We start from the raw sequence: 15,725 nt of genomic DNA, 5'->3' as shown, positions 1-15,725 counted from the left end.
CACATAGATATGGTTGTGTGCTGCACAGTGTATATGTTGTGGTTGTGAGTGCAGCGTGCATAGACGTGGGTGGGCTGTTCTAGAGGGAGGGCTTCGGCCAGGTTTGATGTTATCCCACAGTTATCGTTATGTGGGGTTGGGGTCTCACATTCACAGGGGTGGGTAACACGGCTTCTCTGTCATCCTTAGTTCCTGCCTGTGTACAGCCCTTCTGAGGAGGAAAAGAGGAACCCTGCCCTATATGCCAGCAACGTGCGGCACGTCATGGCCAGGTGAGTGAGCAGCTGCACTGGGTTGTCTAAAAGTGAACAAACGGGTTCTGCACGTGTTGCAGTGCACTGTGCTTGGCCTTGGTTTGTGTCTCTTACTTTTATCTGATGATGTTTTGATTTGTTTAACATTTAGAAGACAGGTTAATCTTTGCTTCATTTTACAAGTTTCAAACCTGCGTAGTTACCAGCTGTCCGGGTGCTTTGCTCTGGGGTGTGTACCAGGGTGCCAGCCCGGGCAGATGTTGGACCTCTGTCACAGCCTCCAGGCCTCACTTCATCTGCCTGTGGATTATCTACTGATAGCCTGATTCCTTCCCCCTGGGGGAAGTCTGATGTCTGTTCCTTTGATCTATGACCTAAGCTACCGTATAACTTTTGTATAGTTGAGAATGTAAACGCTGTTTCTGCTTCCTGGTCCCTGTTTGTCTGAGTGCCCTCAGACAAACAACAATCCCGTTGCCTGAGTGCCCTCCCTCTCTGACTTCCTTCCATCTTTGCGTCCCATCTCATACACGTACTCCAGACGAGGCCTTCAGCACTGCTCCCTGCTGCAGCTGCAGCTGGCTGACCCTGTTGCTTCCTCTGCGGGGGCTGTCTTAGGACAAGACCTTGGACCTTGGCCCCTTGCAGAGGCTCTGTGAGGCAGCACCTGCTTCTATACAGCTCTTCAAGACCCGTCAGATCTGAGGACACAACTATGCTGGTCAGGTGTATGGATACACAGATTACAATTACATAGACCACGGGCATGCATGGTATTAGTGGGATGGTGGCGGGAACACTAAGCAGCTGTAGGGTTAGGCGGCCTGTGTGTCAGGAAAGAGGAGTTTGAGACAGCCTTCAAGCTCATGCTAATTGTGGACTGTATCAAGCTCCGGTGGGACTCTGCGCTGCCACCCAAGGGCTCAAGTCAGAATTTCCACTGACCACCAGCAGAGTTGCCCACACTTTGAGACCCATAGGAATAAGCCTGGGATCTAGGCTCTGCTTCCGGCAAGCTCCTCCTAGCTCCTTGAGACCCCTGGGAAAACTGCTCTATGTTGTCACAGCCCCGAGCTTCTGGACCGCTGGACCTCACCTCTGGTCACACTGGGCGAGGGCCCTGATGAGTCTGCAGCACATGGCGTAAACCCAGGGACCTGAGGTGGAGGGTTCACCTGCCTGTCCGAGTTTTTCATGTGATTTTGCAGGCATCCCATTGGTTTTCATCTGACGTCTGAACGCTTGGCTTTAGTCCCTGGCCTCTTTCCAAGCATTACAGCCAGGGTACTCTTGTGTGATTGAGGACACAGCAGGACCCTTTGACTTCAGATGCTCTGGGCAGGGCCTGTCCTTGGGAAGCTTCTGTGACAGTCACTCCCATGTTGGCTTCCGTCTGTGTTCATGGGAATTTCCTTTCCCAGTGCTTACATCTAAAATAATGTTTTAAGCTGGGTGTGGTGGCCCAGGCCTTTAATCCCGTAGTCAGGAGGCAGAGGCAGGCAGACCTTTGTGAGCTTAAGGCCGGCCTGGTCTACATAGCGAGTGTCAGGCCAGGTAAGACTACATAGTGAGACCCTGCCCCCCCAAAATGTTTTACATAGACTAAAAAATTAAAGCACTGAGTCCTTACTGAAGGCCTCATCACATACAAGTAAGCCAGTTCCTGTCTAGGTGTCACAAAGAAGGGCACACCCAGCATGGTTTCAGAGGGGTATGTAATGGCCAGTTAGTGGCTTCCTCTGAGAGGGGTCCTGGACGGAACTGGTGCCTGGGAACCGGGTATGTCAGCCTCTGGTGAACTCCGGGGCTTTCTTCTAGGCATGGGCAGGACAGTCAGAGTGAGTGCCCCCTGCAGGCCATCAGGAACTATCCATTCTGGCTGCCCTCTTGATCCCCAGTCCTTGGCAGCTGTTGCTGCTACTGAAATGTAAAGACAGGTGACATGGGGTTGATGGGAAGATCCCTCTCTTGCAGGGCCCTGGGTGTCTCAGTAACCGACTACACGTTTGAGGACTGCCAGCTGGCGCTGGCGGAAGGACAGCTCCACTTGCCCGCCGACACCTGCCTGCTAGAGTTTGCCAGGCTCGTGCGGGCCCTCGGGTGAGTTTCCTGTGGCTCTTGAGCCCTCATTAGAGCTTGATGCTGCTGCGGTCCAGGGAGAACTCTGAGAAACCATTCTTAGCTCTTCTTACTTTGAGTTTTGTTTTTATGGCTTTTTTCCAAATATCAACATCAGTCCATGTAGAAGGACCTTGAAAACCTTCCTACCTGACACCAGTTGTCTGTGTAAATACTGCCCCTGTAATCTGTCCCAGAAGTGTACCCCAGGGGCAGCCACAGGCTGAGGGATGCACACAGACAAAAGACCTGACCCCTCCAAACTGAGAATGTGTTGGGTTTGGAAACAAATTAGCTGCTTACCACAAACCATTCTTACTATGTTGCTGACTCTCAAGGCATGGCAGGGAGTCTCCTGCTTTAGTTCCTGTGCTGTGATTGTGTGGATAAAGAAGGTTATCTTTTTTATTTAGACTGAAACCAGAACAACTTGAAAAAGATTTAGACAAATACTCAGAGAGTGCGAGGATGAAGGGAGGGGAGAAGATCCACCTCCCAGAGTTCGCATCGTACCTGGAAATCCCTGTGTCTGACACACTGGAGGACATGTTCTCGCTATTCGATGAGGTGGGTCCACTGGGGCAAAACCTCTGACTTGTCAGCATGGGTGTGGTTTTCTCTGTTGGGGAAGACCCCAAAATACTGTCCAGTCTGCTCTCAGGCCTAGGTTCGCTCTCTGGAGAAGCTTCGAGTGTTGGTCCCGTACACCTTGAGAATTAACTGAGAGTCTAACAAGAGTGCCTGGGAGTCACCTTGGAGAATCCGTTACTTTAGGAATCACATCTTCTAAAACGCCCCATTCACAGATGTCACCAAGTCAGACTGGGGTGAGGCCTTTAGCTACGTGACTTGCAGACAGCAAAGCCTTCATCTGAAAACGTGTCTCTTTTGCAGAGCGGTAGTGGCGAGATAGACCTGCGTGAATATGTGGTCGCATTGTCTGTGGTGTGCAGGCCATCCCAGACCCTGGCCACCATCCAGCTGGCATTCAAGGCAAGTAGATTCTTTGAGCAAGATTAGTGTGTGTTGTTCTTCTCATTACTGTGACCAAAGCCTAACAAGACACGTCTCAGTTTGCGGAGGTGCAGTTGGTAGGGAAGGCATGGCAGCTAGGGTGTCGGGCAGCTGGTCACACAGTGCTTGAAGTCAGAAAGCTCTTCCTTTTTCCTTCTTTTCAGCCCATGGGCTGATGCCGCCCCCTATCTTCCCTGCACAAGTAAACCTTTTTGGAAACACCCTTATAGGCATGCCCAGAAGTGTGTCTCCTAGATGATTCTAAAGCCAGTCTCATTGACAATGAAGATGACCCATCACAGTTCCACCCCTTGGCAACTCGACACCCAAATACATCACTTTTAAGCCATAGCCCTCCACTCCTTGTCCTCAAAGGCTCACGGACATCTCATAATGCAAAATGCGTTTAGCTCATCTATGAGTCCTCAGAATCTTAATAGTTTTAATATTGTCTAAAAGCCCAGAGTTCCCGGTCTCTTCTGTGTCCCTTAAATGTGAGCCCCTGTAAAGTCAAAGAATAGCTTACATACTTTTAATGTACAGTGGCACAGAGAGGGAAGGATCAGGAGGATAGTAAGTAAAGAGTTGACCAAAAGCCAGCAGGGTGAACACCAAACCCTGTAGCCCTATACCCAGCATCTAGGGCCTGTAGTGGCATCATCTGGATCGTGTGAGCTTGGATAATACCCTACCCTCCCAAACCCTTGCCTGTGACTCATGTGACCTCAGGCTCATTCCACTCAGTGCCTGTAGTTTTCCTGGATGAAGGCCCTGCATTTCTGCTGTTCCAGTACCCTGGGATCTCTTCTGCACTTTCATGGCTTTATCTATAACCTACTTGGGAGCACCATGCAGAGAATCCAACCCTGCTGCATGTTACCTGGCCTCTGTGGCTTTCTGGAGCCTCCACGATCCCCTCAGTCTTTCAGCCTGCATACTTGCAAAACCGGCCCCATGTAGATCATACCGAGTCCTGTTTCCAGCTTGAGCTACAGCCTGGCCCCTTGAACCACAGGTGCAGGTGCTTCTGTGTCCCTTTGCAGATGAACCTGCCATACTTGGACAGGGTGTGCTGAAAGCTGCGTGTTCAGGTGCTCCCCTTTTGAATGAATTCTCGTGGTTAAATCCTGCAGCTCTCAGCAGGCAGGGTGGTCTCTCTTCCTATTGCCCCAGTACACGGTCTGGACATTGTCCTCTTCATTTTTTATTCTTGTTGTAAATCTAGGTAAATGTACTTACACAGCAACCATTCCACAGTATAGGTGTTATAGTGTCTTAAAACTTCCTCTGCCAAACAGTTTAGTCCATTACTTTGGAATTCAGTCTTACTCAGATTTTCAGGGCACAGACAAAACACGGCAAGGTTTTTTGCCAGAGTATAACATGAATGACCTCTGGCCCAGCAGAGTCCTGTTCTCTGAAACCTCACAAGCCATCTCACTGTTGCATTGCTGTTGGTACTCTGATCTTCCAGATCCTACCAGACTGGTCCATTAAGCCTGCCAACAGTACTCTAGGGCCTCCCCAGCTTGTATCTGCAAACTCTAAAAGCCATCCCTCAGAAAGCTGCAGTGGTTTAGGAACCAGGTAGTCGGGTTTCTTCCAGCAATGACCCCACTTCTGGTACCACATTTCCATGTTGACAGCCTTCATCATTACAGTAACCAATACTTAAGAAGATGCCACTTGAGGAGGAACTTATTGGTGGTGCTGTCCATCCTGGCAGAGGAAGTCTCGCAGCAGCAGTGTGAGGCAGCTGGCCACGTTGCATTCTGTCAGAAAGCAGAGTGATGAACGTTGGTGTTGAGCTCACTTTCTCTTTGTTCTGTAGTCTGCAGCGTAGCCCATGGATGCTGCCACCACATTCAGAATGGGTCTTCCCTCCTCAGTTAAGCCTCTCTGGAAACTCCCTCACAGGCATGCCTCCAGATGTGTCTCCCCGTTAACTTCAGATTCAGTCAAGTTGACAGTGAAGAGTCACAGTAGGTCTGGAGCTGTGTGTCACTCAAAGCCGTGGATTTCTGGTGGTCTCTCCTCACATCAGGTTCACTCACCTTGTGGCTGTTCTTGGCATAAACTTGTACTGGCTGTTGTTCATGCGTCCATTCCCTCCAGCATTAGTGATCTGTACTGATAAGAAAGGCTCGGAGTAGGGCTTTGGGCCTGGGTGCTGCTGCCGCCTGCTACAGTGTGCCCAGCACCTGTAGCTCACATGCTTGTCACACACACACACACACACACACACACACACACACACACACACACACACACCCGCCGCCCAAGGCTCCCTATCAGCCTGTTGACCCACAGAGAGAGAGCAGGGCTTAGGGACTAAGTTGCCTACCTCAGCTTAGCCCAGAGTCTGGGTTCCCAGCCTGCCTGCAGATTCTCTGAAGACCTTCAAGCATGCCTGGCTAGATATCTTCCCTGGCCTGGAGCTCAGCCAGCTTTGCCTGTCCAGAAACATGTCTTGTCAGAACCTCAAAGTGGGTGCAACTCATATTAGCCAGACTCTCGAGAACGTGGGGTTAGGAACTCCTCCCTGCCCCTTGCTGCTCCAGAAACCTTCTCTCACTTCTGACCTGGCGCACCCCTCCACAGCAGTGCTAAGAAATGCCCCTTATGCTAAGGTGGCTTCTGTGGGTCATGCTAGAGGGATTCACTATGTCCTATCAACATTTACCAGCTGTCCGGGAAAGCCTGGCTCTCCTGTGTCCACACCATGTCCTATTCTAATGGCTCTGCCATCAGTAATAGAGACTGGTAATGGTGGTATTCAGATGGCTTGTCAACATAAACAGCAGAACACGGAGCCCAGGCCTGTCACAGATGCAGAGCAGGTGTGGCAGAGCAGCCAGGCATCCCATGGGTCACGCTGGGGCCATGTCCCCATTGCAGTGTGACAGCAGGCGCCTGCTCACTGTTCTCACAGCCGTGTCCCATGGCCGGTTCTTATTCCCTGGGCCAGTCGCTGCATTCTCAACTTGAAGCTGTGCCTTTCCCAGGCTGCTGTTTTCCTAACAACAGAGCTCCTGTCCTTGCCTGCGGTGCCCAGGTCACCTCCATGGCCCTGAGAACATCAAGCAGGATCAACAGTGACAGGGCTTCTAAGGGGTGTTCCTGTGACAAGACCGGATATAAATGACTGTGAAATATAAAAGAAACATCTGAAAACCAAAAAACTAAGGACACAGACCAACCCAAGAAAGAGTCAAGTCCAGGCGAAGTCAGGGTGTTTTGTTACTTGCAAGAGCGTGGGAGCCTCAAGCAGTCACACCACTGAGCAGTCCCAAGCCAGCTCACCAGGCTCCTCTAATTTTTTGTGTAGCGCTAAGCCTGCTATAAGGTTTTTGCAACCTGTGCTCAGGGTACCACCTAGTTTCAAAGCAACAGAGGCAACTGTGGGCTCAGACAAACCAGACTCCAGGGAAGTTCACTGTTGATGTACACAACCACATCTGTTATCTAGGGTTCTGCTGGCCTCAGCAAACTGTCTGCAGGTGGAAAGACAACCTTTGTGCTGTAATGAGGTGCACAGAACAGCTAAGTGAAGTCTTGCTACAAGATGGAGTTACTCTGGCTAGGACCTGAAGGATCAGTCCTGCTGCACTGGGCAGCACTACAGTACTTTGGGATGGTGTATGAGGACACAGACATCGTCCTCACATCCGTTAGAACTGTCAAGACATGAAACAGCATTGTGACGACCATGCATAGGACCCACGGGACACATGTGCACCCCCAGGCACTCCTGGAGGTGGAGTCGTAGGCACGTTCCTGCCCCTCTGGGTATCTTTTTGCTTCCCTGTTAGAATCACTCCTGTAGTCAATTTTGACCTGTGGTTTGGAGGACACCTAACAACACAGGAAGATGGGAAGGAAATCCCTCAGGCCTGGCAGCCCACCTTCTGTAGCTCCTGTTGTTCAGCATTTTCTCATATAGTATAGATAGCATTCTGAATAGAAATGTAGACCTTTAGTGCTGTGCTTCAAAACCACAGCCTTAAAAAACCCCAAGGCAATGCTGCGTTTCATCCTTTGACCCCTAGGTGGCACGGGAGGCATGCTGCTCTGCCTGCCTGGAAGCTGGAGCTGGTGCTCTTGATGCACATGCGTGCTCTGCTTCCTGGACCTCCAGCCCCAGAGGGGCATGGAGGACACCCTGAAGCCCCAGCTTTGCTCTGAGGCATGACAGGCCCTTCTGTTCTTCCTCACTGGAGCGCAGTCTTTCTTCTATCTCTACTTGTTGCTTTGCTCCAACAGTTAACAACAGCATCCAAGTCTCAGCCTAGACAGATTTGAATGTCCATGAGTGTCCCAAAGGGTCTGGTGGAGACACAAAGGCTCTAAGGCACAGTTCTGTCTAGGACTTCAGCACCCACCTGTCAGCACCGCCTGCTCATGGGTGCAGGCTCTTGTAGTATTGGGAGGTCAGGGCCACTGGGACAAACACCAGGCCCAGACAAGACCAGGAAAGGCCTCTGGGTGATAGTTCCCTGTCCTTTGCAGATGTATGGGTCGCTAGAGGACGGCAGCATAGATGAAGCCAACCTGTCCTGCATCCTCAAGACAGCACTCGGGGTGGCAGAACTAACTGTGACTGACTTGTTCGAGGCCATCGACCAAGAGGGGAAAGGGAGAATCACATTCAGTAAGTGGAACAGAGTGGGGTCACACACACACCCTAGCAGATGTTGGTGTCACCAGGGTTGTGGTGTAGGTGAGCAAGGAAGGATAGCCCCGGAAGCCTGGGGACGTGAATGGAGCTCTTGCCCTAACTGCGCCCCATACTATTGGCCCCTCTGAAGACAGTTCTTCAGGAACACAGCAAGGTATGTTGATGGTGGATCCAGTTTCTTCCTGTGATTTGTTAAACCGGCTTCTGGGTCAGAGCTCCGGCAGCTGTGGAGGACCTAGCCAGGGTCCCCTGTGAGAAGGAGGACACCCACACTCAGCCCCTTTGGCCAACTTGCCGTGAGAACTGCCCTCCTGAAGGCCTCAGCTATGACGTCAGCACCCACAGCCCTGTTTCAGGCCTGGCCCCAGTCATGGTACCTGTGTAGATGTGGTGTCTTATCTTGGGAAACTCACCCTTCTGGGACATCTGACTAGAGAGTGGTAATGGGACCATCAGCACAGCTCCTTAACATGCTGAATTCCAAGAAATGGCCAGGTCAGAGCTTTAAAATAACCTGACTGCAAGTCGGTTCCACCTTCCAAGTGTGAAAATGTCTCCATTTGGGGCTCTCGGCTGAGCTCCCCACTTTTGACCACACCGTGGACTCCGGAGCTGTTCTCTTGTGTCTTTTTAAAAAGTATTTTATCATTTTTAATTTTTTATGTGTATGACTATTGCCTGCCCATAGGTAGGTGCCCCCATGTCATGCAGTGCCCACAGAAGAAGGGGGCATTGGACCCCTTGGAACTGAAGTCACAGATGGTTGTTAGCCTCCAGGTGGGTGCTGGGAATTGAACCTGGGTCTTCCGCAATAGCAGTCAATGCTCTTAACCGCTGGGCTATCCCTTCAGCCCCATTCTCTTGTGGCTTAAAATGAGTGCAGAAGTGCCATCTGCAAGGGATGCCTTAGAGTACGTGGGGAAGTCTGTGGGAGCACAGCACACATGCCCCAGGTAGGGCATGCGCCCACAACCAAGTCTCAGGAAGACCCTTCTCTGTGCGGAGGGGACCCAGAACCAGGTGTGGCAGCCAGAGTCCTTGGGGGCCAGGGGCCACACCACAGAGTCCCAGGGATGGCAGCCCATTTGTTTCTAAAGTGATGTGTGTTGTTGCTAAAAAACAAAGAGGTACATTTGCTCAGGGGGAGGCCAAGAAATCTCTAAAAGGACCATCATTCACATTGGTTGTACTATAAGTTTTTAATTGCATTTAATGCCACATTGGGTGTGTGCGTGTGAAAGTGTGAGGCATAAATCGGTGTCTGTACATTCACGTGTGACTATGTAAGTGTCGATGTACATGTACATGTGAGACTGTGTCCAAGCGTGTGTGCTTAGTAGCTATGAGCATGTTTAACTCCAGCGTGGTGCTCCATGGCGTGCTTGGGCTTTATGAGCAGGGCAGTGCCGCTTAACCAGCTTACCTGTTTGTGTTTCTCATGAGGATTGAAAACTATTTTCATAAACTGCGCAGTTGATAGCATCCAGCACCATCTTTCGATACCCCCAACTCTGTGGTGTTGTGAGTAGGAGTCAGCATATTGTCCTCCATCATAGGCCTGGACCTGGGAAAATGCACCCTTGGAGGGTCTGTGGCGATGGCCCTCCAGCCTTGCCTGGTCCCCAGTGTGCAGAGGGCAGTAGCAGTGCCTCCCTCTGAGTATCAGGTGCCTACCCAGGCCCAGCTTTGGCCCTAGGCCCACGCACAAGCCACAGTCCTCATAGGTGTGTTTCTGTGGGGCTCAAATTCATGTCATCGTCGTAGTTTTTGAAAGTGAGAGTAGCTGAGACAGTTCCTTTGTTCAGAGCAGCTTAGTAAGAGCAGAGAAACTGAGGCACAAGTTCGCTCTTCACCATCCAGTGCCCCAGTGTAGATTCTTTACCCCCAGAAGGGTAGAAGAGAAACTCCCAGGGCCCAGAGAAAGATCCCCAAGCCCTAGGCTTTCCTCAGTCCTAATAACCACAGTGTCTTTGTTTTCACAGCTGACTTCTGTGGGTTTGCAGAAATGCACCCTGACTTCGCAGAGGACTATCTATATCCTGATCAGACACATTTCGACAGCTGTACACAACCCCCCCCAGCGCCAACCCCCAACGGTTTCTGTACTGACTTCAGCCCTGAAAACTCAGACTTTGGGAGGAAGAATTTTTGTAAGAAAGTGGACTAGAATGGAAAATTCCAGAGGGACAAGGCCCCTCCTGCATCACTACCTGCCTCAGTGGCCTGGAGCCCATTTGCGTGTTACAAGTGCAGTTTGCGTTTCCCTGTCCTCCCGTGCTCTCTCTGTATCTTCAGGCCTGAGGTCCAGGAGACTTGGGTGTGTCTGTTGTTTTCTGTGACGTCTCAGGGCCCAGCTGGGTGTTTGCAGGAAAGCTGTATGTGTATCCCACCTGCCCATTGCTGGCAGGCGGGCAGGTGGGTGCTCAGGGCCTCCCTGTGGGGCAGGACTCCACAGGCTGGGTGGGCACTGGCACGGTTGTGTGCTCACCCAGAGTTGCTGGTCTTGAATTTATGTTGGTCTTTGCCCTGTGTCCATCCGCAGGACGAGCACAGGGTGAGGCTACTGTACACGTGACACCCACCCCTACTGCAGAACAGTCACCTCGTCTTGATCCAGCGCCTCTGTGCCCTCTGGCTCACAGCATGGCAGGGCATCATCTGGTTTTAAGTGTCTCTGTGTGTGTTCAGGAGCTCATGACTATTTTATAAACTTCACTTAGGTACTTTGGAAAACATTCAACCTTTTTTTAAAAAGAGAAAATTGGTTTTCTACTTCATTTTTCCTGTTAACATCAGGATATTTATTTACGGGCCTGTCTTTGATAGATTCTGAGGCTGTCTGGGATGGCCGCAGTTTCAAGGGCCTTTCTGCCCTGCCATTTGGGCCCATGGGGTGTTTGGCTACAAAGACTGGCCCCAGGACCCTTTTCTGCTCTCTTTAAGCCTTTCTAAACCCATCTTTTTTATAGACATTGCCAGTTTGGTATTTCAGTTTCAGTATAACGAGACCTACTTCATTTAGCTTCAGTCCAAGCATTGAACACGGGTGAAGCGGATTGGGCAGAGGGAGAGCACTGCAGGGCGTGCACTGGCCTTTGTGCTGTTACCCTGGGTCTCTGAGCAGACTGTCCAACACCTACAGCCTCTTCCTCTTGGTGACTTAGGCAGAACAGCCACCCTCTGAGCACAGCCAGCCATCCCCTATGGAAGGTCTCAGGAGTGGAGGGTAACAGCCACATGGGACAGGCCTCCCAAGGTCAGAAAAGGAAGAGCAGAGTCCAGGCTGTCACCTGTGACATCACCTGGTTTCACCTTTTTTAATGACAGAAGCCCATCCTTAAAGCACAATGGGGACTGTAGGTTTAGTTTTTTCCTTGGCATCTGGGTTTCTTTGGAGTTTCATTTTTTTACTTCTAAGCTAAATTAGATTTTACATTCGAGACATTGCTGTAGAAGATAACCACCAAGCCGGGAAGTGCAGGAACACGTTTACTAACTTTCTCAGAGTCATAGTGTGTGTTCTCCCCGAAGACACATGCAAAAACAAAACCCTCAACCTCAGTCACCCAGCACCACACTGCCGCGGGACAGGCGGGCACAGGCAGCAGGGAGGTTTCTGGGTTTGTTAGACGTGGAAGAGATGTGAAAGCGACCTCGGTAGCTGACGGGTTGGTTTGTATAACTGTAGAGTCTATACCTGTTTTCAGAAGAGAAAAGCTGCCAGAAAGCCAGTGAAGGAGGCCCCGGAACTAAGATGTCCGAGCGTGGTCTGCCGGTGACGGGTTCCTGTGGAATGCCCTTGGGCTTGTTGAGATCCCTGAGAGCAGACCTGAGATGGGGCGGATGTTCCTTCCTCCTGATTTCTCTCCCCTTGCTAGTGACCTCAGTCCGCACCTCAGAACTGTGAATGTACATAGCGGGCAGGGACGGCACCCACCCCTCCCGTGGGATCCTTTGGGGTGCGGTCTTTAGGTTTTCAGTGGAATAAATACGACGTAAAGTCTTACGGGCTTGGTAGTGTTTTGTCATGTGCCTTGTGTAGCAGAAAGACAATAAACATTTCTTAGTCTGGTAGGAGAGCCCATCAAGATGAGCTTGTCCTTCCTGGCAGCCTTGGAAGGTCCCCTTGAAGGTGTGGGAGCCTAGAGCTTTGCTATGGCACAGATCACATGGGTACGTCTGTTTGCATGTGGTTGCCCAATTTTTATGTGTATGTATTGCCTGCATGCATGTAAGCACACGCATTTCATGCAGTGCCCTCAGCGGTCAGGAGAGAGTGTCAGATCCCCTGGAACTGGAGTTACAGACAGTTGTTAGCTGCCATGTAGGTGCTGGGAGTCAAACCTGTGTCCTCTGCAAGATCAGTCAGTGCTCTTAGCTGCTGAGCCATCTCTCTAGCCCCACATATGTATTGTAAACACATTCATCAAACATATCTGTCCTGTGAAACCAGTGAGAGATGTAGCCCTCAGAAAGTGTATAAAGTGCTGAGGGGATGGCTCAGTGGGTAAAGTGCCTCTGCACAAGCATGAGGCCTAATTCAGTTCCCAGAACCCAACAAAAAAAATGCCAACTATCATAAAGACACTTGTATTCACGTAGGCTTTTGTGTACATGTCCAGCCAAGTAAACAGTCTGGGCTGGGGAGGTGGAGATGGGCAGGTCCCTGCGGCTCACTGGCCAGCCTAGCCTACTCAGCAAGTTCCAGGCCAGTGGGAGACTCTCAAAACCACAGGAAGTAGCACCCGAGGAAGGAGGTCTGAGGTCATCCAGTCTCCACGTGCATGCACTCCTGCACATGTACACATACACTTGCACACACAGAGTACATATGAAAATCAAGGCAATGTTGCCATTGGCTTCAGGGATCAAATGACACTGATGTCCGGGAAGTCAGTCGGAGGTGTGTGTGGCTGGACCCCATACAGTGAGGGTCCCACCCGATCTTACTCCAGCCATCTTCATTTTATGTTTATCATTCTTTTAATGACTATAACCTTTGAAACTAATTGAATATGTTTAAGTTATTTTAAAGGAAGGGTTCAAACTAAGGTATGAGCTCTGTGCCTCCCATGCAGAGCTGGCCTGGGAAGTTGTTAGCCACAGTCAGGTGGTTCAACACCACAGGAGCTGTTGCAGCTCCAGGCACAGGCTGGGCACAGGGAGTGGTATGGATATGTGTTAGCATATGCACACATGTACCACAGCAACCAGATGAAGAGCGGGCTCAGTGTTGGGGCCCTGTCCTTGTCATCAGGAGGTGTCTCTGCTGCTCTGAGCCTCCAGCTCCGCCACACCTGGAGTTGGAACCCACCAAGCGGGAAATGAAGCCACTCAAAGCGTTGAGAAAGCTGTCTGTCGTGGAGATTCAGTGTGAACCAGGGTGGGGAGAGCCGGTCCTGTCCCACACCAGCCACTTGGAGTCCACCCACACCCACCACTATCCTTTTTTAAAGTTTTTTGTTTGTTTTTTAATGTATGAGTGTTGTGCCCGCATGTATGTAAGTGCAGCACATGCTTGCAGTGCCCATGGAGGCCAGAGAGGGTGTCAGATCCTGTTGAAGTGTAGTTCCAGGCGGTTGTTAGCCACCATGACCCACTCCATCTTTGCAGAGTATGTTAAATTCTCGTTTTCTCCTGCATGATGCATGAGTTATGCCTGTAAACACAACTTTCTAGCAGGAAATGAGGCCTACCAGCCTGGCCTCCACCTCAGGATGAGCTGAGCCCTTTTGGTCACCAGCCCATCTGAACATTTTCTTAGGGAAAAACCAAGTTGCAGGGTTCACCGGTCCCCCTGCCAATGTCCTCTGCATAAAATGGGGGATCCTGAGAAGTGGAAAGAGTAACCGGTTAACCAGCTAATGTGCAAGCTCACTCGCATGCACACACACACTCATCTGAATGCATCAAGCTTCCATGCACACACCGAGTCAAGCAACGGGCTGCCCTGTTCTTGTCTCTGTCGTGCCATGTGATGGCAATGCAGGTTCACAACTTCTAGTACCTGTTCTACACTTCCCTGGCCCCAGGTGTGCCAGCACCCAGGGTTGTCTGGGTTCTCCATTTCATGAGAGGATTCAAGCCAGTGTTCTCTAAAACTGATGTCTTCCTTTTGTTCGCCCAGTGTTATTCATGACAGGACCCAGAAGCACCCAGAGAGCCACTGGGCTCCCAAGGCAGTAGTGGCAGCCCTTTCTATCCATCCCGTCCAATCTTGTGACAGTGGCCCTTTCCCATCTTAGGACTAACCATCCCATCCAATGCAGTCACATTTCTCTTGTCCCATTAACTCAGGAGGGAGGCGGCCCTGGGACTGATGGTTAGTTACTTAATCAGTGTAGCAGGTGTCTTGTGGTCCCAGGTAGAAGCAGAACTTTGGGAAGGGCCGGTCTGTCCAGGCCACATTACACAGTAACAAATATGAGCCACACTGAGTCAGGGTCAGCAAGGTAGATTCAGTTCTCATCTAGGACAGGCCAGTGGCCATGGCTCTGTCCACTGTCACTGGGTCCCAGGCTGCTCCAGAGACAGCAGAGCAACAACAGTCCACACTGATGTTGGTATTGGTCAGTCCTGCCCCTGCCTCACTGGGCAGAGTGACCACTTGGTTGCACCCGAGGCCATGGGCAGGACTACCATGGAGAAGGACTTGGAGAAGGGGAAAAGCCTGTTTATAACATTGACAGCCACCGGCTGTCACCAGATCTTGTGAACAAGATTCTGGCCGTGGTTGGCTGGTACGCTGGTCTTCACTCAAGGCACCATCATGTCTGCAAGGAGAGTAGCCCAGTATTGCAGATCTACCTCCAGTGTCAGAGCCTAGCCCTATTCAGGCTGTGTTGAGTGAACTAAGTTCTGTCTCTACGAGTGAACAGGTGGGTAGTCATAGATAGGTCTCTCACCATGTCACAGAGGTGACCTGGAGGTCCTATTGCTGGCAGGAAGACCCAGAAGCTAAATTCGTATCAGGACTGTAGCAAACAAGAAGCCTTTCCTCTCCTTGATGGAAAGGCCTGGAACAGTTGGCCTGCCTTGCGGAGCAACGGGCCCCTCCCAGGAGGAGAAGAAACAGGTGAATCTGGAGGTCAGTTGTGCAGTCCCAGCAAGCACAGGCAGAAAATACAGAGGAAGCAAGCCACCCGAGGGACATGGTCAGAGAGCCTGTTGGAAGCAGAAAAGTATTTGACAAGATAATAGCCATAATTTTCCCAGATCTGTAAACAGACATGCAAGAAGCCCAGTAAACACCAAATCCAGAAACACAGCCAGGGACATGCTAGCAGATTCTGAAAGGCACTGATCGAAAATGCTGTGGCAGGACTGGGGAGATGTGCCCGTGGGCAAAGGAGGTTGCCACGAAACCTGGGGACCCACGAGGCGGAAGGGGAGACTGGCTCCTACAAGTTGTCCTTTGACCTCCACAGTGCTTGCCCTAACATATGCACACACACACCACAAACACACACACACAAATAATGTAATGAAAAATGTTTAAACAAACAAAATGCAAAGGCAACCAAGGGGAAAGCATGCACTGCCGAGGAACAGAGAGAACACAGGCACGTTCTCAGTGACCTGTTTTTGTGACTGACAGCTGACTTCTCAGGGACGGAGAGCCAGCTTCTCTATGACAGGCAGCTTCTCAATGAGTCACCTTT

At 50.9% G+C, this 15,725-nt stretch overlaps 1 protein-coding gene across 1 annotated transcript in view; it reads left to right on the top strand.

Annotated features, from left to right (window-relative positions):
* Lpcat1 (lysophosphatidylcholine acyltransferase 1) overlaps nt 1-12,070 on the top strand; it is a 50,590-nt gene extending 38,520 nt beyond the window's left edge. The window contains exons 9-14 of the mRNA XM_008852514.2: nt 190-272; nt 2,229-2,354; nt 2,786-2,939; nt 3,267-3,365; nt 7,896-8,037; nt 10,047-12,070. Of these exons, the coding sequence (XP_008850736.1) occupies nt 190-272; nt 2,229-2,354; nt 2,786-2,939; nt 3,267-3,365; nt 7,896-8,037; nt 10,047-10,231 (789 nt within the window). The 3' untranslated portion in view covers nt 10,232-12,070. The remainder of the gene's footprint in view (nt 1-189; nt 273-2,228; nt 2,355-2,785; nt 2,940-3,266; nt 3,366-7,895; nt 8,038-10,046) is intronic.
* The last annotated feature ends 3,655 nt before the right edge of the window (nt 12,071-15,725 follow it).

This window comes from Nannospalax galili, unplaced genomic scaffold (genome assembly GCF_000622305.1).
Source record: "Nannospalax galili isolate Female #2095 unplaced genomic scaffold, S.galili_v1.0 scaffold1146, whole genome shotgun sequence".
NCBI lineage: Eukaryota > Metazoa > Chordata > Mammalia > Rodentia > Spalacidae > Nannospalax > Nannospalax galili.
Note: the sequence above shows the minus strand (reverse complement) of the source record. Positions and strands in the feature narration are given on the sequence as shown.